At 41.9% G+C, this 25,265-nt stretch overlaps 1 protein-coding gene across 1 annotated transcript in view; it reads left to right on the forward strand.

Moving 5' to 3' along the window:
* Positions 1-249: 249 nt before the first annotated feature.
* The window catches only part of LOC309562301 (olfactory receptor 1G1-like), a gene marked incomplete at both ends in the record, with an annotated part of 40,828 nt that continues 15,812 nt past the window's right edge, over positions 250-25,265 (forward strand). Inside the window, one exon of the mRNA XM_082266439.1 lies at positions 250-419. Coding sequence (XP_082122565.1) covers positions 250-419 — 170 coding nt within the window. The remainder of the gene's footprint in view (positions 420-25,265) is intronic.

Below are 25,265 nucleotides of genomic sequence, written 5' to 3' on the forward strand. Positions count from 1 at the left end.
TTTATTATCTGTATCAAATTATAGCAAAAAGGCGCCCAAGTCACAAAGGTGTTACACATTTATTCTATGGAGATTTTTAATGAGACTTCGTGTTTTTACAAGGCAGCAGATTGTCCTACAGGACTGCCAACATCTTATATAAGAATAAATCATAAGCTGGCCTACATGCAAACCTGTGAATAATATTTAGGCACCCGCACATGCTCTTCTTTTAATAATTCCTCAGAATGATGATTGAATTAGATTGATATGAGAAACGTGACAGAGATTTCCTCCTTTACTCTTGTGGGTCTATCAGACCATCCACTGACCATGAATGGACTTTTTGTGCTCTTCCTTCTGATCTATCTGATGACTGTTATCTCAAACCTTCTTATCTTTTTCTTGGTCCTCACTGACTACCATCTGCACAACCCAATGTATTTTTTTCTTGCTAACTTGGCCTTTCTGGACATGTCCTATTCATCAGTGACCGCACCAAGGATGCTTTATGACTTGGTCACAAACAGACAATTGATATCCATTCCTGCCTGTATAGCCCAAGTCTTTTTCTATCTCTCTTTTGTTTGCTCAGAACTTTTCTTGCTCTCGGCTATGTCCTATGACCGATACCTTGCCATCTGCCACGCTCTACATTACACACAAATTATGTCTTGGAGGGTCTGTACTCATATGGCCTCTCTGGTCTGGGTTGCAGGATGTTCTCTCTCTTTGGTTCATACTTTATTTTTGCTCAGGTTGTCCTTCTGTGGAGAAACGTCCATACACAACTTCTTTTGCAACCTCCCACACTTATATCAAATTACATGTAGTGACCCCTTCATGAACATGGTGGCCGTATTCTTAGCAGGTGCCAGTGTTGGATTAGGAGCTTTTCTTTTGACCTTTCTTCCCTATGTCTATATTTTTAGAACCATTCTCAGAATTCGTAGCAAAACTGGAAAGATGAAAGCCTTCTCCACCTGCACCTCACACCTCACCGTGGTCTTCATCTTTTATGGCTCCTTAATTTTTATTTACTTGGTTCCAACTTCCAGCGATATGTTCAGTTTAAACAAACTGTTTACAGTCATATCTGCCCTCATTAGCCCATTGCTGAATCCTCTGATCTACAGCCTGAGGAACAAAGACCTGATGGAGGCACTTATGAGGTCTTTATATTATTTAAAATTAGTTCAGGCGTGCTGCTGAAAATAAAAACTGTGAAATTTGATATTTTTATATTTCTAGGGAATTTTCAGTAGATTAAAGGCTTTAGTAATATCTTTCATGAATTATAAAAATGCCAGTGGCTCGTAATTGTACTTAAAGTTTTCACAACCAAGGGTCACTGTAAGCCAGATGCCTGGGCTACATTTAGAAGATTCTGGATGTGTTTGTTAACCTCATGATACTGTAACTCTTTGATAGGGTTGAGCGAACCCGGACTGTATTGTTTGTGTTCGTACCGGACTTTTGGGTATTCGATACCTGGACACGGACCCGAACATTTCACTGTATGTTCGGGTACTATCTGTTGTTCGGTAATGTTATTTGATGTTTTGGCGCGGCTTTAATGGCGCGGTTTCAACAGGTGCAAGGCAGCCAATCAGCAAGCGTACTACTAAGCCTACTAATGCCGTAGCTGTGATTGGCCAGTGAAGCATGTGACCCAGCCTCTATATAAGCTGAAGTCACATAGCGCTGCGCATCACTCTGCTATAACTATACTAGGGAGAGGTTCCTGATACTTCTGCTGAGGGAGAGATAGGAGATTATTGTAGGGTCAGGCTGGAGATTGCTTTGAGGGAAAGAATAGGAAGAATCTTCTTTAATCAGACAGCGATCTACATTGATTGTATTGTGCGGGGGTGCAGTGCATGATCTTTATGCCCTGACCTGAGCCCAGTGAGGAAGAGAAAGGAGAAAAAAAAAACTTTTATCAGTCTGTTAGGTGGGCGGCGTGCGGTGCTGCACATTTAATGCAAGCTCAGTGAATATGTGTCTGCTTAATCTGCATTTAAAAAAGAAAAAAACATTTTTCCTTCATATTTTACTTTGACATACAGTCTTTAGACAGACACTGCTTTTCTAACGTGCTCTTCAAAAAGCACCAATGTAAGGGGAAAATAATTATTTTTCAGTATTTAGGGAAAAAAAAAATATTTTTCAGTTTTTCATTCAAATGTTTTTTTTTTATTCAATAGCCGAATAGAACAACAACAGTATCCAACCTGTTAGGCGTGCATTTAAAAAATAAAAAAACTTTTTTCCTTCATATTTTACTTTGACATACATTGTTTAGACAGACACTCATACCTCTCAACTTTTGAACTTCAGAATGAGGGATACTGGAGGAGTGAAAAGACCTGCAGCATGCTACATCGCCATAAATTGTGGGTGTGATCAAGTGCTTAGCAGTGAGAGGAGCTTAAGGGATATGTTTAACCACTTCACCACCAGAGGATTTTGCTGTCTTACGTCCAGGCCACTTTTTGTGCTTCGGCACTGTGCGACTTTAACTGACAATTCTGCGGTCATGCAATGTGGTACCCAAACTAAATTTACGTCCTTTTTTTCCCACAAACAGAGCTTTCTTTTGGTGGTATTTGATCACCTCTGCGCTTTTTATTTTTTGCGATATTAATAAAAAAAGAGCGACATTTTTGAGAAAAAATGACATTTTTAACTTTGTCTTTTCAAAAATATGCAATATACTCAATTTATGTCATATTTTTGGCCAAAATGTATTTAGCTACATGTCTTTGACAAAAAAAAATCTCAATGAGCGTATTTTTATTGGTTTGCGCAAAAGTTAGAGCGTATACAAAATATGGTGTAAATACTGAAATTTACGCAGCTTTAATTTCTTTTTTTTTTTTTTTAAATCAATATTTTATTGGGTTTTCAAAGTGTACAATAAGCATATGAAAACAAAACAACTTTAACAATGCAAGAAAGCAGGTACAGGACCCAACAGGTCTATCGGAAACCTATAACTGAAGGTTAGAAATAAAAGTAGACACTGTAGGGGTTAAGCCCTAGAAATCTAGGGGGGGGGGGGGGGTTGGTATAGGAAGGCAGGGGATACAAGGGAGATTGAAAAGGAATAAGGGAATAGGGGAGGGGAGGCCGGGAAGGGTGAGGATGGGGAGGGGTATGAGAGGAGAGTAAGACTGGGGAAAGATGAAAAGAAAAAAAAAGAGAGATGTAGTAAGGGGGACCAGCGTCACAGGGGGAAGTGGTTAGTCATATCATAAGTGCCATTGACCCCCCTCCCATCTAGAAGGGTCAGATGGCATAGATAGGCATAGTGAGGAGGTAGAGAGAGGAAGAGCTAGAGCAACAGATAAAGAACAGGTTGAATAACACAGTAAGGTATCTCTATTGGTCAATGAGGCATCCAAGAGGTAACAGTATGCTTAATCAAGGGTATCAGTCCACAAATGCGGATGTGTTCAGGGGGTTCCCGCTAGGATATGTGCGTAGTAATGTAGAAGGCTTCAGAGGCATCCCCCGGGGAGCACAAGACTTAATGTAAAGGTCCCATTTAGCATGGAATCGATGGGGGGAAGCGTTAAATACAGACACATCCAGGTTTTCCCGCTTGAAGAGAGCTTCTAATTCCAATTTAACAGCCGTAAGGGTTGGTGGGGTTGAGTGTATCCAGGATCGTAGGATGGCCCTCCTGGCAGTCATCAAGCATGTGGATAACCAAGGCTTATGACGTTTAACAAGCGGTAAATGAGGTTTGAGAAGTCATTTAGAGGAAGGAACTGGAGAGTCATCTATCAGACCAAATATGAAGGAGAAGGGGTCCATGGGAGGTAAATAACCGGTCATTCTAGAGATGAAGTGCGCCACTGAAGTCCAAAACCGGACGATCATGGGACAGGACCAGAGTCTGTGGAAGAGAGTAGGTCTATGCAAATGACACCAGGGGCAACAGCGGAGGGGGGTGGCAGATGTAATTGTTGAGAAGGGAAAGTAAGCTCTGTGGATTATCCTGAGTTGCTGCTCCCTCCAGAATTCGTTAGTAGTATAAGAGCATACAGTTCTAAAGCCCTGCAGGATATATGGCTTTGATCCTTCGAATGAAAGGTCTTTATCCCACGAGGATTTATCGGTCTTGGACCTGGGGTTGCCAAGTTGAAGCTGAAGCGGTTTGTAAATATGGGCAATTCTATGGTCCTTGAGCTCCAGTATACGGTCTATGATGGAAGCTTTCATTTCTGACTGCCTACCTCATTTCATGAAGTGCTAAAATGGCAGGGCAGTACAAAACCCCCCCAAATTACCACTTTTTGGAAAGTAGACATCCTAAGGAATGTCCTAAGAGGCATGTTGAGCTCATTGAATATTTCATTTTTTTGTCACAGGTGTTTGAAAAAGGACTAAAAAAATTTTTTTTTTTTTTTTTTTTACACAAAGTTGTCATTGAAATGGTATATTGCTCACACATGCCATGGGTATATGTGTAATTACACCCCAAAATATATTCTGCTGCTTCTCCTGAGTACAGGGATACCACATATGGGAGACTTTTTGGGAGCCTAGCTGTGTACGGAACCTCGAAAACCAATCACCACCATCAGAATTTCAAAGGGCGTACATTTTCATTGCATTTTCTCACTACCTATAACGGTTTAGGAGGCCCTGAAATGTCAAGATACCATAAACCTCCCCCCCCAAATGACCCCTTTTTGGAAAGTAGACACCCCAAGCTGTTTGCTGAGAGGCATGGTGAGTCCATGGAATATTTTAAATTTTGCCACAAGTTTTGGGAAAATTACAATTTTTTTTTTTTTTTAACACAAAGTTGTCACTAAAAGATAAATTTCTCACACATGACATGGGTATATGTGGAATGACACCCCAAAATACATTCTACCGCTTCTCCTAAGTATGGGGATACCCCATGTGTGAGACTAGCTGTGTACGGGACCCCGAAAATCAATCACCATCTTTAGGTTTTCTAATGGCGTAAATCTTTGATTTTACTCCTCACTACCCATCACAGTTTCGGAGGCCCTGATATTTCAAGATAGCACAACCCCCCAAATGACCCCATTTTGTGAAGTAGACACCCCCAGCTATTTCCTGAGAGGCATGGTGAGTCCATGGAATATTTTACCACAAGTTCCTGGAAATATATTTTTATTTTTTTTTTTGTTGTTTTTTTACACAAAGTTGTCACTAAATGATATATTTCTCACACATGCCATGGGTATATGTGAAATGACACCCCAAAATACATTCTGCTGCTTCTCCTGAGTACAGGGATACCCCATGTGTGAGACTTTATTGCAGTCTAGCTGAGTACAGGACCCCGAAAACCAATCACCACTTTCAGGCTTTCCAAGGGCGTAAATTGTTGATTTTACTCCTGACTACCTATCACAGTTTCGGAGGCCATGAAATGCCAAGACAGCATAACCCCCCCCCCCCAAATGACCCATTTTCGGAAAGTAGACACCCTAAGCTATTTGCAGAGAGGCATGTTTAGTGTTTTGCAGATCTCACTTTTTGTCACAAAGTTTTGAAAATTGAAAAAAGAGGGGAAAAAAATGCATTTTCCTGTTTTTTATTCATTTTCCCAAAAAAATGAGAGATGCAAAATACTCACCATGCCTCTCAGCAAATAGATTGGAGTGTCTACTTTGCAAAATGGGGTCATTTAGGGGGGTTTTGTGCCATCTTGGCATTTCATGGCCTTCAAAAGTGTGATAGGTAGTAAGGAGTGAGATCAACAATTTACGCCCTTAGAAAGCCGGAAGGTGCGGATTGGTTTTCCGGGTCCTGTACGCAGCTAGACTGCCAAAAAGTCTCACACATGTGATATCCCTGCACTCAGGAGAAGCAGCAGAATGTATTTTGGGGTGTCATTTCACATATACCCATGACATTTGTGAGCATTATATCATTTACTGACAACTTTGTGTAAAAAAACAAAAAAAAAATTATAATTTTCCCGAAACTTGTGGCAAAATATAAACTATTCCATGGACTCATCATGCCTCTCAGCTAATAGCTTGGAGTGTCTACTTTGCAAAATGGGGTCGTTTGGGGGGGTTTTTGTCCTATCTTGAAATGTCAGGGCCTCTGAAACTGTGACAGGTAGTGCAGAGGTAAAATAAGCAATTTACGCCATTAGAAAACTTGAAGATGGGGATTGGTTTTCGGGGTCCTGTATGCAGCTAGACTGCCAAAAAGTCTCACGCATGGGGTATCCCTGTACTCAGGAGAAGCAGCAGAATGTATTTTGGGGTGTCATTTCACATATACCCATGGCATGCGTGAGCAATGTATTATTTAGTGACAACTTTGTGTAAAAAAAAACAATAAAAAAACAAATTGTCATTTTCCTGAAACTTAGGGCAAAATGTAAAATACTCCATGGACTCAATATGTATCTCAGCAAATAGCTTTGGGTGTCTACTTTCCAAAAATGGGTCATTTGAGGGGTGTTTGAACAGTCCTGGCATTTTATGCTCAATCTTAGCAACACATCACCCACTCTTCTAACCACTGGAAAACCAAGCCTTTTCTGTGACTTTTTGTTTACATGAAAAAATATTTTTTTTTACAAGAAAATTACTTTGAACCCCCAAACATTAAATATTTTTTTAAAGCAGAGGCCCTACAGAACAAAATGGTGGATGTTGCAAGTTTTTTTGTCACACCGTATTTGCGCACACATTTTCCAAACGCAATTTTTGCGTAAAAAAACACTTTTTTATATTTAATGCAGAAATACACTATATAATTCCTAATTATTTGGTAAAATTTAAAATATAATCTTATGCCGAGTACATAGACACCAAACATGACATGCTTTCAAAATTGCGCACACCGGTGCAGCGGCAACAAACTACGTACGGTTTTAAAAGCCTTTAAAAGTCTTTACAGGTTACCACTTTGGACTTACAGAGGAGGTCTACTGCAAGAATTACTGCCCTCAACCTGGCGTTTGTGGCGATACCTCACATGCATGGTGCAATTGCGGTTTACATATGTCACTAGACCAACGCTTGTGTGCGCATTTGCGCGCAAGCACGGGTGGACAGGGGGGCTTGATTTTTTTTTTTTAATTCGCTTTTTTATGTTATTTTGTCACCTTTTCTTTCATTTTTTTTTTTTTTTTAATAATTTTTATTGTTATCACAGTGAATTTAAATTTCCCCTATGATAGCAATCTGTAGTGACAGGTACTCTTTTTAAAAGAAATTGGGGTCTTTTTGACTCTAGATCTCTCCTCTGACCTTAACGCATCTGACCACACCAAAATTGGTGTGATAAAATGCTTTCCCAATTTCCCAATGGCGCTGTTTATTTCTGGCGAAACAGAAGTCATGAATTTCTCGTAGCTTCCGATATCTTAGCCCATAGAGATGATTGGAGTCATTCTCATCTCCAATCAGCTCTATGGTTAGATAATTGAACCACCTGCTGCACTCTCGGGTTAACCGGTGGGACAGGAGAGCCTGAGAAAAACCGTTGGAGGCGGCGGAAGGCAGCAGGAGGGGGGGAGTCCCCTCCCACTGCATGTAAAAGCGGTCTAGCGGCCAATTATCTGATAGGATTGCTTTTACATGTAAGCCGACCGCTGGCTGTAAAAAAACAATACCAAGATGATGCCTAAATCTGCAGGCATCATCCTGGTATAACCACTCAAAGTCCAGCAACGCACCAGTACATTGCTGGTCCTTGTTTGGCATATCGTTTTTTTTTTTTTTTCATGCAGCCTGTGGTCTGAATGGAAAAAAAGAGAACCTATCAGAAATCAGCACAAGAATAATGCGTAGTATTACTCATCATTAACCGCCCAAACAACCACCCACTGAATTTAATGATGGGTATACACGACACTATCCACGTATACCAAAATAGGATTTTAACTGCAGTGCTAAAATCAGAAAATCACCACAGCTGCTGCCAGCAAGGGTATCCATATATGCTGAGCGCAAACACTGTTTGTGTCAGAATATATAAAATCAATGCCATGGCAGCCGACGAGTACCTGCAAGAGAAACAGGTCACAAAAGAATGAAAAACATACAGCAAAAGTACATTAGGAAGTGTAGAAGAACATAAAAAATGACCACAACTATTTTGGGCTTTTTTATGTATTTTTTTTTTTTCTTCAAACGTCGAGTTCCAGGTTCAGGTCTCTCAAAATGACGATAGCCATCGAACATCTTTTGAGACCCTGTGTAAATGTGCCCTAAACTGTGCCGTGCTGTACCCTACGCTAATAATCCACTAGTGTGTGGTAGCGACGGAAACAGTCACCGTGGCAAAGACCAGGTCGGTCAGGACAGTCGGGACAATAATTCCGGGTGTCACGCCTAAATCCGCGCTTGCTGCAGACACAGCATCTTTTTTGGGGGTATCGTTTGGTAGGGGTACTCGGGAGGAATTGCGGAAAATGCCTCTCATGCAGCTGGCTCACTGCATCTGGTTGGGGAATTGGGACAGGAGCACCAGCTGGATACAGAAGGGCTCTGATTATCTCTTCTTGGAATTGAAAGAAGGATAATGTTCCGGCAGACGCTTTGTATAAGACAAAAGCATTGTAAACAGCCAATTGAAATAGGTATACAGACACTTTTTTGTACCAGCGTCTGGCCTTACGGGCAATTAAGTACGGTCCCATCATCTGGTCGTTGAAGTCCACCCCTCCCATTTTACAGTTATATTCGTGGACACAGAGGGGCTTCTCAACAACAACACCGGAGACCGTAGTAATTTGGACTGCCGTGCCTGGGTGAATGGAGGACAGCACGTAAACGTTTCATTTGTCCCTCCACTTCACTGCAAGCAATTCCTCGCACCTCAAGCAGGATCTCTCCCCCGAGCTCAGTGGGACATTCACTAGCCGTCAGGGGAAGCCCCGGCGATTAGATCGCACGGTGCCACAAGCGCCAATTTGCAATTGAAAGAGGTGTCTAAAAAGTGGCACGCTTGTATAGAAGTTGTCCACGTACAAGTGGTACCCCTTTCCGAATAAGGGTGACACCAAGTCCCAAACTATCTTGCCGCTGCTCCCTATGTAGTCTGGGCAATCGGGGGCTCCACAGTGCTATCTTTTCCCTCGTAGACACGGAAATTAACTGTATAGCCTGTGGCCCTGTCACACAGCTTATACAGCTTGACCCCGTATCTGGCACGCTTGCTGGGGAGGTACTGTTTGATAGCAAGACGGCCAGTAAACTTAATCAGGGACTCGTCAACGCAGACATTTTGTTGGGGGGTAAACAAGGCTGCGAACTGCTGATTGAAGTGGTCTACGAGGGGGCGAATTTTGTGGAGCCGATCATATGCAGGGTCTCCCCGAGGACGACAGAGTTCATTGTCGTTGAAATGCATGAACTGAAAAATACTTGTTCATATCGAGCCCTGGACATAGCAGCAGAGAACACGTACATTTGATGAATTGGGTCAGTGGACCAATATAACCGCAATTCATTCTTTTTTGTAATGCCCGTGTTGAAGGAAAGGCCCAGAAAGGTTTTAAACTCCTGAATCATAATAGGATTCCAGGCCTGTGGCCCTGTCACACAGCTTATACAACTTGACCCCGTATCTGGCACGCTTGCTGGGGAGGTACTGTTTGATAGCAAGGCGGCCAGTAAACTTAATCAGGGACTCGTCAACGCAGACATTTTGTTGGGGGGTAAACAAGGCTGCGAACCGCTGATTGAAGTGGTCTACGAGGGGGCGAATTTTGTGGAGCCGATCATATGCAGGGTCTCCCCGAGGACGACAGAGTTCATTGTCGTTGAAATGCATGAACCGAAATATTTGTTCGTATCGAGCCCTGGACATAGCAGCAGAGAACACGTACGTTTGATGAATTGGGTCAGTGGACAAATATAACCGCAATTCATTCTTTTTTGTAATGCCCGTGTTGAAGGAAAGGCCCAGAAAGGTTTTAAACTCCTGAATCGTAATAGGATTCCAGGCGAATGGTCTGGCAAGGGGTGAATTTGGGTTGGCGGCGATGAATTGTTGAGCGTACAAATTTGATTGGCCCACAATAGATCTGAAAAGATCTTCAGTGAAAAACAGCTCAAAAAAGTTTATGGGATTAAAACCAGCTGTTTCCACTTGGATTCCGGGTTGGGCGGTGAATGGGGGAAGTACTGGCGCTGTGGAATCTGTAGGCTGCCAATTAGGATATGCCAGCGCTTCAGGGAGGACACTATGGGCTCTACGGGCCTGTCTTCGGATACACGGTGGCTGCGGGCCACTACTCGTGCTAGCCACCGCACCAGCTTCAACTGCACTTAGGTGAATTGCCACGTCTCCAGGTGATACTGCAGTGCTGATTGAAGGTCCAGGGTGTACTAGGCCGCTCGTGCTTGCCAGATCACGAGAAGTGTGAGCGGCACTAGTACTGGCACTCTGCTGCATATAAGAAACTCCCAGTTCTTGCAAGTCAGCAACTCCAGAATGGGGTCGGGTACGCCTGACCTTAGCAGGGACCCCTCTGTCGGAGCTATCTGTCAGGGAGCCGCTGCTGTCATCTGGTTCATATACTGACCCTGATTCTGACAGTGAGGCTTCCCCATCGCTATCACGTGCCGTGGTCAGTATATTGTAGACCTCTTCACCACTGTACCAACGTTTTGTCATTTTAGTAACTAAATTTACCGGTACAGTAGTGCGACTACTAGGTAATAAAAGCACCTGGTTGTCGAGGACTATTTGGTCGCTACAAAAAAAAAACTGCTAGTGCTAGCAGAGATCAGGCCTGACTCTGCTAATGCAGCGGTTTTGTGTGATTTGTGTTTTTTGGAAGTGTCAGTAATCTATTGATTACTGCACTTGCCTGGGTAAGGTGGTCTGGGCAAGGGGGCTAAACGCAGGTGCTAGCAGGAATCAGTGCTGATTGTGCAAACACTGAGTTTGGGGAACACTAAATTATGGGGACGCCAGTATAGTTCTGATCAGATCAGATATTGATCTGTTCAAACACTATACTGGTAATGGAGGTGTGTGTGTGTGTTAGTGTGCTTGACTCTAACTGACGCTAAGTAACGGTGGTGTAGTGGGACCCTGACGCTAACTAGCTAGCCTAAGTTGTGTCACCCATGACGCTAATACAGTGATCGGTAATCACTGTATATAGTGAACACTGTGACAGGGCAGTGAAGGGGTTAACTGGGGGGGATGAAGGGGTTAAACCTTTATAGGGGATAGATGGCGGGTGGCCTAAACCTATTTGGGCCTAGCGCAAGCGCAAATTAGGGTCACAAGTGACACTAAATACAGTGATCAGTAGTTATCTGATATACTGTATATATTAGTGCACTGTGTTATAGGGAGTGAATGGGGTTAACTGGGGAAGATCAAGGGATTAAAAGTTTATTAGGGGATAGGTAGCGGGTGCCCTAACCCTATCTGGGCTTAGCGCAAGCGCAAATTAGGGTCACTAGTGACACTAAATACAGTGATCAGTATTTACCTATATACTGTATTTAGTGCACAGAGTAATAGGGTGTAAAGGGGTTAACTGGGGCTGATCAAGGGGTTAAAAGTTTATTAGGGGATAGGTGGCGGGTGCCCTAACCCAATTTTGGCCTAACGCAGGCGCAAACTACGCTCACAAGTGACACTTATACAGTGATCAGTAAAATATCTGTATACCACTGTATATAGTGTTCACTGTGAGGGGTTTGGGGGTGATCAGGGGGTGATCAGAGGTGATCAAGGGGTTAAATGTGCCTATGTGAGGTGTGTCAGTGTGCTGCTTGGTGGAACTCACGTTTTTGATGTCTCTCTGTCTTCTCCTGGAACCGAAAGGACTCCCGGAGGGACAGTGACATCACTTCCCCTGCCTGTGTTTACATTACACAGACAGGGGACAGATTGCCATTGGTTGGGACCGATCGCCAGACACTGTCCAAAAATCATTGGTCAGTATCTGGTGATTGATCGGTTCCCTACCGAATGCCATCGGAATCGGAACCCGTGGCGCGCGCGGGAGCGCGCTCTGGGAGCCGAGATCGCGCATGATGTAGATCTACGTGACCAGACGGGATCGTGCCACTCTGCCGCAGTAGTATTACCGCGTGCAGATGTAAAGTGGTTAAGAATACATCACAACTGCACCATTTACTATGGGCTGAAATCAGCCTCAAGAAGATTTATACATATGTGTATAATCTCCCAAGATTAGAAAATAGACCGGTCATACTGCAGTTAGAATGATCTAAGTTCATATCTTAAAGGTAATCTAATGGTTCAGTCAGATGTATATGGCAAGTGAATTGAAAAATAGAAATGTATACTTTACCAAAAACTTCAATGTCTGTTGCCTAAGATGTCACGTTTGAATAGCCTGCCGCCAGCTTCAGATGTCTCCCATCAGTGTGTCAGAACCTCCTCAGAGTGTCCTGCTCCCTCCCTGATCTTTTTAATTCTCCCCCCTTTCTCAACTATCATAAAACTTTTATCCTTTGGGAATTGTTTTCCACTTGAAATCACGTCAGATGGGGCCTCATCTTACTAATTACCCCATCTCGTCATCATAAGAAGGGGCATTGTTCGCCTGTATAAAACTTTGGGAAATTTAGTTTAATTCAACTATTTTCTCAAAGATAACCTTCTGACCTAAGCCTTGGAGAAAAATCTAAATCTTAGTATGTTGTCTATCATGCCAACTTACTGTCATATTATAGACTCTCTCAAGATATACATTACCTGAATAGGGTCTGAAACCACAGCAATTAACAATCCTTGAAAGTGAAGTAACTTAAAGTTGAATCCATATACCACTTAGTTCTTTATGCATAAAAAAAGAAAATGGTCCATAACATCTGCACCTATTACACAAACTCTCCTAACTTTCTATAAGCACACTTGGGGCCTGATTCATAGTACAGCAAATTGGCGTTTTGGCGGGTTTTTTGCGAACCGGCGAATTCGTACGTCAGAATTGGTATTCAGAGAATGGCGGGCGGACAATAACGCCTAGTGTGAGATTCATTAAGATGCAACAAGGTCAGAGCGCGACTTAAAAACACGCCAGCTAAAAGCTCGACTAAAGTTTTGCCAAATTTTCCCCTGTACCCCCAAAAATCCCAAATCACTGTGGAAGGTGTGGAAAACAATTTGGAGATGACTAGCTTTTAAAAAATGTCAAAAACTGACTTAGAAAGAGAGATATCTGCTAAAGTGTAGAAAGGTTAAAAAGCTCCTCCAGCCCCGAGCTGCAAACGCGCGAATGTGCGCATGCGCAACGCCAAATAGGCTCAAAAAATTCCGCCAGCGCGATTTTGGGCAATATTTTTTTTGAATACCGATTGAAAATCCGCTGTCTCGCGCATAGAAAATGGAAAAAAACGGCGGAATTGGAAAAACATGCACACTTCCAACAAGGGATCCCTTAGTAAACACCATCACATTCCATACACCTTTCCTGCTAACTCAGAAATCATAACAGTCAAATCTACAGTGTTTATATAGAACCTCCACATTATCTGAAAAAACCCACAAAATATTACATTGGGGAATTGGTCGTCAGATAGAACAAAAATAGATGGAAAACATATTTCAAAGAAAGATTATTAGCATTTCACACATATCAAAGAAATGTCACAATTTTGCCAATATTTTATGTGATTCAAAAGAATATTTTTCTAAATATATTGCAAATTCTACCTTTTCTTCCATATGGGTATGGCCAAGTGTTACCATTTGACTACACATTTAACTGAAGGTATATATATATATCCCCATACTTGGCTAATTAGCAAAGTATGCCCAACAAACAAATATAGCTTTAGCTCACAATATTGCTACATATTGACTTTATGTGGCATCTTTTGTATTTTGTTCATGTCTTTAGATTAAAAGTTTGCTGATACACATGCCTTTTTCAAACATGAACAAAATGAATGATGTGAACATTTGGAGATCTCCAAGTGTTGCCCATACAGAGGGCTCCTTCTGGATTTGAACTTACAAACCTACAGCAGAAAGGCAGACTCCCTAATGATTGTGCTATTTCTCAGTGAGCTTGGGTGTTTTCCTCATGCCGTCAAAATGCTCACATGGGAACAGGGGCCATTGAACTGAATAGGATTGAATTTTTTGGCTGTTTTGGGAGTTGATCCTTGAGCTGTACAAATCCCCCTCAAACGCCCCCAAACGGGCTACGTTCACATGTAGGTGTTCGTGGTCTGTTTTTGGGGCTTTTTTAGGTGATTTCATATAAAAATGCCTGCCCAAAAAATGCATGTCAAAACGCCTGGGAAAACGCCAGCAAAAACGCCCATAAGAACGCCTGATATAATTGCCACGCCAAGATTAGGGATGTTCATGAGTGATGAGTCAGATTGTTGGCTTACATATCTGTTCAATCTTCACAATCTCACTTCCCAAATCCCAAAAGGTGTGTTTCAATTGTTTCCCTAAATATATATTTCTCTCTCTCTCGCTCTCTCATGTAATTGTATATATATGTATGTATTCCTGTATCTAAACATTCTAAATAATGACTAGCAAACTTGAAGAGAGAATTTTATCAATTCACATATATACACACCTACATACATACATACATGTATTTGGGCTGTTTAGGTCTCTCTCCTCCTCCTCATTTCTATTTCCCTTTTTTTGGCAACTGAGCATGCTCCAAAACACACAGGACACACACAGTTAAATTTTTGCCTGGGAGTTACCATTCTGGGTGTGTGTTTGCTTTGATTATATATAGCTCACTCAGACAGCAGGAAAGATTTGACCTAGGAAGAGGTCCAATATATTGTGTGTCACATGCTTTATGGTTAACATTTGGGGGCCTTTGTTATTTATGGAGGTGCGATTTGGCTGTGTTGTGTGTTGACTCTCTGTAAGTATTTATTGCTGTTAACATAATTGTGTATTGTTCTGTCAATCTGCACATGCATCTGTTGATTATGGGCTCTTTGTCAATGTATATGGTCTAAATGTTGTACAAAGGTTGTTTTTGTTTTAAAAATCCAAATCTGTGGCTTCAATGGGATACTGTGGAGACTGTGCCAAAAATATGTTATGTGAAATGTTTGAGCTGTGTATTTGTGTAATAAACAGCATGTTTCAAATCTTTTTTTCAAATGTCTTCATGTGTCTAAATAAAGTTTTCTGGTGTCCACAAATGTATGTATTTGTATTTCTTGTTTTAAGTTAAATATGCTTAATGGTTGTGTAAGGTGACTATTGTTTGCGAATTCGCTAATATACAAAACCGCGTTCTCACATTTATACATGCAACCGGAAACAAAACTATTGGTGAGTGCACACGTTTCTGGAAATTGTCCAGGCCCTCTCGCAAGTTTGTGCATCATGGCTCCTGCACTCTTTACTGCCGAAATTGTGGCATTTGTGTGTAAGGTAAGGAGGGGGGGGTGAATGTGCGAGATGGGGGATGGTGGCTGGGGGGCTGGGTGGGTCGCTTATCTAGCGGGTGTGCAATTAACTTTTGGTCTGCTGATCTGCGCATGCACTTTCTGCCTATTAGATGTGATCTAGAAGCTTCCTGTTATAGAAACTTCCTAGATGTGAACCTGTTCCCTACACATATATATATATATATATATATATATATATATATATATATAATCTATGTATATAATGTATATATATTTTATATATATATATTGTATATTATGTGTGTATGTATGTATGTATATATATATATATATGTGTGTGTGTGTGTGTGTGTATATATATGTGTGAATATATATACACACACACACAAAAAAATATATATTAGAGACAATATATATACTATGTATATATTATATACAATATATATACATTATATACAATATGTATACATTATATAAAATCTATATATTTTATACATATATAGAATATATTATATACCATATATTAGTGTATATAATAGGGAACAGGTTCATATCGCTGAACTTTCTATATAGATATAGATAGGCATACCCTGCTTTAAGTACACTCACTTTATATACAATCGTGAGTAAGGACACAGCTTGTTCAGCTTGCCATGACACTGCTCACAAACCATAAGTGACAGGGATAACAAAATTAGGGAGCAACGAGAGGGTACCCAGGACTACACCATATCCATTTTGTGGCTGGCCAGCTTGCCTAGGTAATCTATCATGTCATAGTCCTGGATCCCCTTAACATGCTCCCACATGGTTTGGGAGCAAGGCCATGTCAATGTGGCCAAAATTTACTATGGAGCTGGTGTATTTTCATGCATTGAGAAAAGAAAAAAGGGATTGCTTCACTTTAAGTACATTTTCGGTTTACATACATGCCCTGGTCCCATTGTGTACTTAAAGTGGGGTATGCCTGTATATAGATAGATTTGATTAGTTTATACTTTTACACAAAATTAAACACAATTATCTGTGACAGATTGCTATGACGCTTTGGAATCTGTCTAGATAAAGACAAATGTATTGCCCCTTTTCATATATGCAAGATTAGAAACATTATATTCCCTAAATACATAATGCCAAAAATTATTGCCTTAAATACATCCATACACACTGCAAGCTCTGCACCTTTTGTCTTGTCGGAGACTCGCCATCATAAGCTGGATCTGCACACAGCAGCTAATTTGTTCACCTGAGATGGAATCAGTGCTCCCAAAAATATGGACTGGTCATGTCTTCAAAGGATTGCATTGAACAAATCACCTCTAAACGAAACACATGAGTGTATAATCACTTGTCTTAATGGATCACATTCCCAACACACGCATCTCACACTGCTATATGTGTTTCAATGGGGGTGTCCATTGCAAGTTAAATACGCCCCCAGATCCCATTGCTTTGTTAATTTACAGATATAACTGGAAACTGATGGCACTGCTGTCCACCACTATGCCATCAAATTCTGCTGGGGAACTTTAAAAAGGATTATGTGTGATTGTGTGGATAATTCTGACACATTAAATTCACATCTCCCACATCCCATGTGCTCCTCTTGCAGGAATAGCGAATCCAGGGTAATTCAGCACAGCATAATGAACAGACACACCCAATCAGACAGCTCATGTTAAAAGGGACCTGAAAAGCAATCTGCATGGCTTGCTTTTCCAAGCATTGGCTAGTTTAGTGAGCCTGGACTAATAACAGTCACTGTAATGCTACCCATACTGCTGTCCTTTTAACATGGTGACAAAAGTTGATACTTATGCTACATGTGTGTAAAGTTACTTGCACCCTGCTAAATGGACAGCAATAAGGTTGTAAATACAGTGACTGTAATTAACATGCCAAGGGCTATGAATTGTACATGTATTCTAGCTAAATATAGCAGCTTCATTAGGAAATATTTAATTTACATCTCTCTTATCTCCATCTCTGCTGCATGTTATTTTGGCAGAGGAATTCTATCCCATCAGCAGAGGAAGCACAAGGCTGTGCAGTGATGGACAGTGCACCCTGTGTACCCATTGGCTAAGGAGGCAGCAGGAAGTGGATCAGCCTGCCTCCTGTTACCTCCTCAGCCAATGAGTAGCTGAAAGGCTCTTAAGTCCCTACCTCCTAACATCTCCTGAGTCCCAGGCCTTCCAGCTAGTTTAGTGTGCTTACTATGCATTTATCCTTCGGTGCTTCTCCTGCCTTATGTGTCAACTCGCTACTGTCTCCTGCACACTTCATGGATGGTGGGTCCGGGGCCCCTACAGGCACTCAGGCCCCCTACATGTGTATTGGCTGTCCCCCCCTGATGGCGGCCCTGGGTGTGTAATGAAAGGACAATTGTCAAAATGTCTAGATCATGTAGAGGAAATCACCAGTTGGGGCAACCTATGTCATGGAGGTAGATTTGGACATCGATGTCTATGTATCACCAGAAATGGGATTCTTTGTTCTACAAAATCTCAAAGACGACCTAGCATGTTTTTGTAAGACTGTCCTTTTTTGGACATACTTGGACTCAAACATACATTGCTCTTTCCACAGCTCCTCCTCCTCTGGGGGTATGATCAGGTGAACATGCATCTTCACCAAAAGTACAAGATGATGTGTCGTCTCCGGATGAGGCTGCTGCGGAGATTTAACTTCCTGCCTCTAGTGGTGGATCTTCAGCGGGCCTGGAGTGATGCCAAAAGGCGCTCACCCAGGCTCCTGAAAAAGGCTGTGGAGCAAATCTCCGGTAAGTAAAAATATACATGACATGTGACCAGATTGCAATTTTGTGGGTAGGTGAACATGTGTTTAGGTATGCAACAACACAAATACCAACAACCCCCCCCCCCTCCCTCTCGCTCCTACCTTTCCTACCTCCATCAAGTGTCTCTTCACAACCTTTAATACTACTATGTACATGATTTTTTTTTATGTTTATTTTTTCTCTTCTGCTTCTAGCAAAAGCGGACGGGCGACACCCTCTTGTACTTTTGGTGAAGAAGGGGAGGAGGAGGACTGCCACATTGAACTATGCCTTCAGAGGCAGCGAGCCATTTGAGCTGCTACAAATTGTGGATCGTAAGTAGAAAAATGTACATTGTAGAAATGTCTAATCTCTAATCACATTTCACAGAGCCCCCTTTAAATCGGAGTCTCCAGACTTACTACACTGTAAGAGGGAAGTGTGAAGACTCTGATGTAAGGAGAGTTCTGGGAACCATTATTTGAGGGGGAAAGCTGGGGACTCTGGTGTAAAAGGGAACTCTGTGGTCACCAAAGCTCCCCCATACATCTGAGCTTACAGAGACCCCCTTACACTTCCCTTCCTCAGTCCACCACAGTCAAGGGCACAACAAGTCCCAACGCAGAAGGCTACCTGCTTGGACTTGTACTGCTCTCTGTAGGGGACTAAGGAACTACTGCCTGCTATGCTAAGACTTGTAGTGCCCTCTGTTAGGGACTAAGGATTCCTCAGTCCTCCACATTCTAGGGCACTATAAGTCCCAGCATAGTGGGCTGTCATACCTCAGTCCCTCACAGCTCGGGGCAAAAACAACAGAGTTAAACATCTAAAGGACAACTCCAAACCAAACTAACAATAATGGACAGAGTCCATATGCTGTATAATGTCAAAGACCCGCTACCCCTCACCTTCCACCTCGGGTGCTGTCATTGTGTAGGGCAGAGGGCTCCATCTCCACCATGTTTGGCTTTCATGTCAGATATGCAGGACTTGCTCAGCTCCACTCTCTTCCCTGGCAACTGACTCTGGCTTCATTGGGGGTCTTTCCTCCTCTAGAAAACACCCAGGGGCCCTCTCCTTGTCCCCCAGCCACCCAGGGCCTTCTTCTCCTCCTCCTCCACCAACCATTTTCGGACTCTTCCAACTTCCCTGGGGCTACTCACCACTTTGCATAGTAGACACCACAAATCTATGAGCAGCCTGCAAAATATCAAGTCTGGGCCTGGTTACCTGTATGTTCTGGATCCAGGGCGGAGCTCTCCTCCCAGAGCAACAACCGATGATAGCAGAGTGAGTTGACCAGGCAGTAACTTCCTACTGGTGCAGGTACACACCTACCGATTCCTCAACATCTTAGGATAACATGATCAGACGGCCAATCCCCAGTCAGAGAAGGAGGAGTAAGTGTCAGCGGACAACAGACACCTGGCAGATGCAGTGAAGGGACTGCAGCACACTGCTGCAAATTTTAGATCCGAGGATTGAAAGCAATCTTTTACTTGGGCGATTTCCCTGACTGCGCCCTTCGAAATGTTGGTGCTCCGCCACTGGCCGCAAGGCCCCTGTAGGTGCGAGGCCTTAGGCGACCGCTTAATTTGCATGGTGCCCTCCTGTTTTAAAACATGCTCAATGCATCTCATTGGTGTAAGTGCACTTCTATGTTCTGAATTGTAGGGGCATTGAGTATGGTGCTAGCATGATGAGAGGTTACTGCCTATTTGTGTCCATAAATAATATATAATGTATTATTTTTGTTGTTTATTTTTTTGTTTATTTTTTTAGAAACCAGTGATGAGGATCTGGAGCCTCAGACTTCTCAGGCCCACTGTAAGTAATGTGGATGTGCTGTTGTGTTGTGTATTAGGTCGAACTTGGAGGAATGATTGTTTGTTTTGTTTTCTTTTGTGGTTGATGTAACTTCAGCAAGAGAGGAGCCTCAGGCAGGGCCAAGTCGCCTGGATCCAGGCCAGGAAGACACTGTTGCCCAAGAAGAGGCCAATTGGTCAGACACTGATGAGGACCTGGGCTCTCCTCAAATGGGAAGTAAGTATTCTACATGTGTTTGTGTGTTCAATGTGTCCTGGGAAATATAAGGGCTGTAATATATATATTTTGACATTGGGGTTATGTAGCAGCTGACATTGAGGATGTTTGTTGTGGAGGACTGGGGAAGACTGCTTACCCAGTCCACTGTAACTACTACCTTCAATGTTTCCCAACTACTTTCTGTGTGCCTTTATCAAATAGCTTTTGTTCAAGGATTGTATCCGTGTCTTTGTGTTTCTAGGAGATACGACACCATCCCCCCATGAAGGGACACCATCCCCCCATGAAGGGTCTCCCCCATCCTCCCCCACTCCAGGGGTGGAGGCAGATGATGTTAGTGGCTCCCCTGAACTAGTCTGTAAGTACCTAAAATTAGATTATCACATGTATTGTGTGTGCTAGGATGATGTGTATCTAGGATAATCTAAGTTGGAGTCAAAGCAAGTGTAGTTTTGCTATATGTGACAGGAAGGTTGGTCATGAAACACTCTTGCTTAACCTTCATGTTTGAAAGGTGGTTTTGGGGAGCATTACAGGACATGTTATTTTTTTTAAGTTTTCTCAAGCCACCCTATTCTAAATTGGTGTTAGTTTCTCTACATTGGAAATGGTGTGCTTTGTACTTGAAAATATTTTGGGGACATTGTAATTTACTCATGTCCTGATTTAGTCAACACTGAAAATGTGTGTTTATCAATCTTTCATAAATACTCTTCCTCGGTAATGTACTACATTCCAGTTCACAATTTGTGTTCTTTTTGTGCAGTTTCTCCTGAGCCAGCAAGCCCATCCTGTTCGGGGGGCCAAAAAAACCGTGATGATGGTAAGTTGTGTGCTTTTGCAGTAATGTGTCTACTTAGTAAGTGGAGAAATGCTAACTGTGTATGTCCCCGATCAGGCTTCAAGTTGTTCTAAAGGCAGCAGGTTCTTTATGTGAATGCATTCTATGCATTAGTATTCCAAGTGATAGGTGTGCATATTCCCCCTAAGACTTACTGGGACCATTTTCTTACTGTCTAAAATTTTGCACAAATACTTGTCTGGAACAGACTCCCCCTCCTCCTTAACTGAGGTGACAGCATGCCAATATTGCCTCCTGATGCTGTCACTCCTAATCATTGAGACCATCGGAAGGGAGGGGGGCAAGGCTGGCTCACAGCCTAGTGCCTGAACAGGCACAGGGTGCTTGGCTTCATCTCATGTGCCTCCATAGCAAGCTGCCTGCTGTGGGGTCAACCAACAGGAGGGAGGTGCCTAGAGGTGTGTACAGGGGCCATGTAAAAAGGAGGATTGTGATTTCTCTCGTCCCCAAAAACCTAGAGAGGGTAAGTCTAACCTGATTAGTTTTCCGCAGCCCTCCAAAAATGATATGTTTCCAACACTTAGAACAGGCAGGGCTGAGGCACAAAAAACATCAGAGAAACACAATCAGCACAAAAGCAGGGAATACGTATCCTTAACGCTACGAGCTTCACCCAGAAGAATGACGCTTGCACTGTACAAATCTGCATCACCACCGTATCAATGTCTAAATAAAACTTTCAGGGAAGTGTGGAGGGGTAAGGAGTGGGTGTTAGAGCGTTTTCATGACTGCGTAACCTACAGTTAGCGTGAGTCCATTTGTTGAGAAACTTTTTCTTCTCTCTTAACACAGCTGGGATGGCGGAAAGGAGATCAGGGGAGCAGACACATCTGCTCCGTCCAGAACTGTCCCTCAAAATTCCAAAGGGTGAGTCTCTACTATGTGTCAGGTTCAATCTATAGACAGTAAGAGGGAGAGAGAACGCTCCACAGATTCCAATGGTGATAGAGATAAATGTGTGCACATGTATCGTGTTGACCAATTGAACACAAAACACCTTACATTCTTCAAAATGATTGCTTGTGTTTACATGCAGAAAAGCCTTTTACTTAGCTTTGGTGGAACTTCTACTAACATTCCAAGCCATCTTATGTAACCTTTTGAACAATTAGAGTTGAAAGTTTGAGTTCAAGGTTTACAACAGCAATTTAGCATATTTGCTTCAGAGTGTTCATAAAAACCAACCAATAGACTCCTAAGCATATTTGTTGAGGCACATTAATTACAATCCTTGTTAGGATCATTTTGCATAAAACTAATTGTCATGTCTTTTTCTACCCAGGGCACACCCACCTCACCAGCGAGGTAATGCTGGCGTATTTAAAGTGGTGCGGAGAATGAATAATGTTATTGGAGCAGCTGTGTGGGGTGGATCCGGACCCTAAGGAGCCATTTGTGCGTAATGTCACGCCTTTGAATCGTTCTTACCAAAAAAAAGAAAAAAAATAAAAAAAAAAATATTTAAACAAAAATATAAAAAAATGTTTAGTTAAAAAAAAATATATATATTTTTGAAAAGAAAATATAAAAAAATGTTTAGTTAAAAAAAAATATAAAAAAAAATGTTTAGTTAAAAAAAAAAATATAAAAAAATGTTTACTAAAAAAACCCTTTTTTGGGAAAAAAAATATAAAAAAATGTTTACTAAAAAAACCCTTTTTTGGGAAAAAAAATATAAAAAAATGTTTACTAAAAAAAACCTTTTTTGGGAAAAAAAATATAAAAAAATGTTTACTAAAAAAAACCTTTTTTGGGAAAAAAAATATAAAAAAATGTTTACTAAAAAAACAATTTTTTGGGGAAAAAAATATAAAAAAATGTTTACTAAAAACAAAAAAAAAATTGGAAAAAAAAAAAATGGATGTTGCACGTTGCAACACAAATGTTACATTTGAAAATTTGTACATTATATTATATATTTTACTAATATATTTTTTTGACGCTACAGTTGGTAGACACCTACATGTGTTATTAAAAAGAGTTTATCTTTTATTACCAAAGTTTTCTTTTTGGTGTACACATCGAATGTCTTTTGTGTTGTATTTGTTTAGTCGAGTGGTGTGGTCTGTAATTGTTAGCATGTTGGCTTTGGTTTATGTTATCCTTGAGACTTGTTTTGAAGCTACATTTGAAGGGAGACCTTTTCCTGGGTCATTATGTGAACATTGAGTTTTCCAAATTTAAATGAAATCATATGTTTGGAGATAGAGAAGCACGTGTGTATAAATGCCTACATTAACCAGGGCCCTTACTTGGCCACCAACACTGCTAAAAAAACAAAGATCAAACACAAACTATTCATTTTGCTGAAATTTATATTGCTTAACACCAAAAAAAAACACTCTAATAAATCATATTGTGCCACCCTCAAATTGAACCAAAAAATGGCCCCACAAATTGGCCAATGTATCAATCATTAACAAAAATAACACAAATAAATACAATAAATATCAAATTAAGGTGCTGGTGGTGGTGACTGATACACTGGAAAGGTTTCAGACAGCAAATGTTCGGCCAATAGTCCCATTTGCTCTGTGCTCAGCCTTAGGGTTTTGCTACAGTGGGCCATTAGTATCAGATTGTGTCCAGGAGGCTGCTGCAATGTGGTAAACACTGGAAATGTACCAGACAGAAGATCTTGGGCCAATAGTCCAATCTGCTCTGGGGTCAGCCTCAGAATTTGTGTATAGTGTGCCATTACCATTAGATTTTGGCGCTGCTGCCCCGAGGCTATTTGATGCTGTTGGTGGTGCAAGGGTTGTGAAGATGTGTGGGGAGTTGTGGTTGATTGGTTGTTGGGGTCCACGGTGCGGGGGGAAACGGCCTCTGGGGCTGGTGACAAAGGCTGACGGCCTGGGTAGGATTGAAGTTCTAAAGGTGTGGAGGGAGTGTAGTCAAATGGAAGGGATATTGTGGAACCAGTGCGCAATGAGGTTGTGCAGGAGGATTGCTCATTGAGGGGTGTGGGAGGCCGAACGGAGTGTGAAGTGCTAGGAGTGGCTACAGGAGGAATTGTCACATCCCCAGCTGTTGCCAAGTGGCCAACACTGGCATTACCCTTCCACTAGCACAACCTGCAGTGGCAGGTGAGTGAGAGGGCTCTGCCAATGGGGCATCTTCAGATCCAAACAGGCATTGGCGTGGGTCCAGCACCTGAGTGTCAACACTTTGCCGATCCCGTTGATGCTGGTTTGCTAAACTTACCAAGCTTTCACGCATATCCTGTTGAACCCGTGCCATCGTTGCTACAGATTCATGTATGAGCCCTAGCAGCGGTACTACCTCACTAGATTGATGAGTAGACCTCCTTAACTCATTTTGGATCTGATACTCGTTAAGCAGCCTCTCGGCCACATCCAGCAGAGATGCACGAGGTTGGGTAGGTGACAATCCCACTGCATCGAAGGCTGCCTGAAAGCAGAAGAAATAGACCAAATCATTATAAAACATCATGACTAAATAGTTTGGATTAGTTTGACAACTTAACACCCCAAGCTGAACGTTGAAAAGTTTGATGTGCTTCTAATAAGTACTTGTTCATTGTAATATTATCCAAGCTAGCAACACTTCTGTTAATGGGTACATATTATGTTGGTAGGACTAATATGACAAAGGCAAAAAAGTTTAGACATGAAGCTGTTCCCAATTAACCCTGGACAGGACAACCCAACAAAACGATACACATGAATTTGGACCAGAAAAATCAAAGACTGGCCAGACTTTAAAGGTCATGGATGTTTTTGGCACATTAGTGGCAACCCAAATTCTAACAAAATTCCCTGATGTTCAAGATCGAACTCTTGTTGTGCTGGTGCATCGTCAGAATGTCCTAGCACTAATTTAACACACACAATGTAAGCCACATCTAGGCCAAAATCATTACTACCATTGAAATGTTACATGTGCACCTTGTTCCCTTATATCACATACCACAGCACTGGATGCAGAATCGTCGCCAGCTCCTGATCCAACTCCAGCTGCTACGTCAAGAGGGGCCTGATGTTCTTTGACAAAAAAAAAAAACATGTTTAGTACATAACCTTAGGCAGTAATGAGTATGGCCAGATTGCCCTCCTAGCTTTAGGAATTAAGCATTGCGGCCAAAGATTCAAAATTGCTTTCCTGGGCTCATAGGACACTTGCTAAACCCTCCCAAAGGTTAAGAAGGCTTGGTCTGAATACTAATGACGGCACCCATTAATGCTGTCAATGGTGTTTTGCAGGGTAAACATCTAAAAGG

Source organism: Pelophylax lessonae (assembly GCF_965119305.1).
Source record: "Pelophylax lessonae genome assembly, chromosome: 8".
In the NCBI taxonomy this organism is placed as follows: Eukaryota; Metazoa; Chordata; class Amphibia; order Anura; family Ranidae; genus Pelophylax; species Pelophylax lessonae.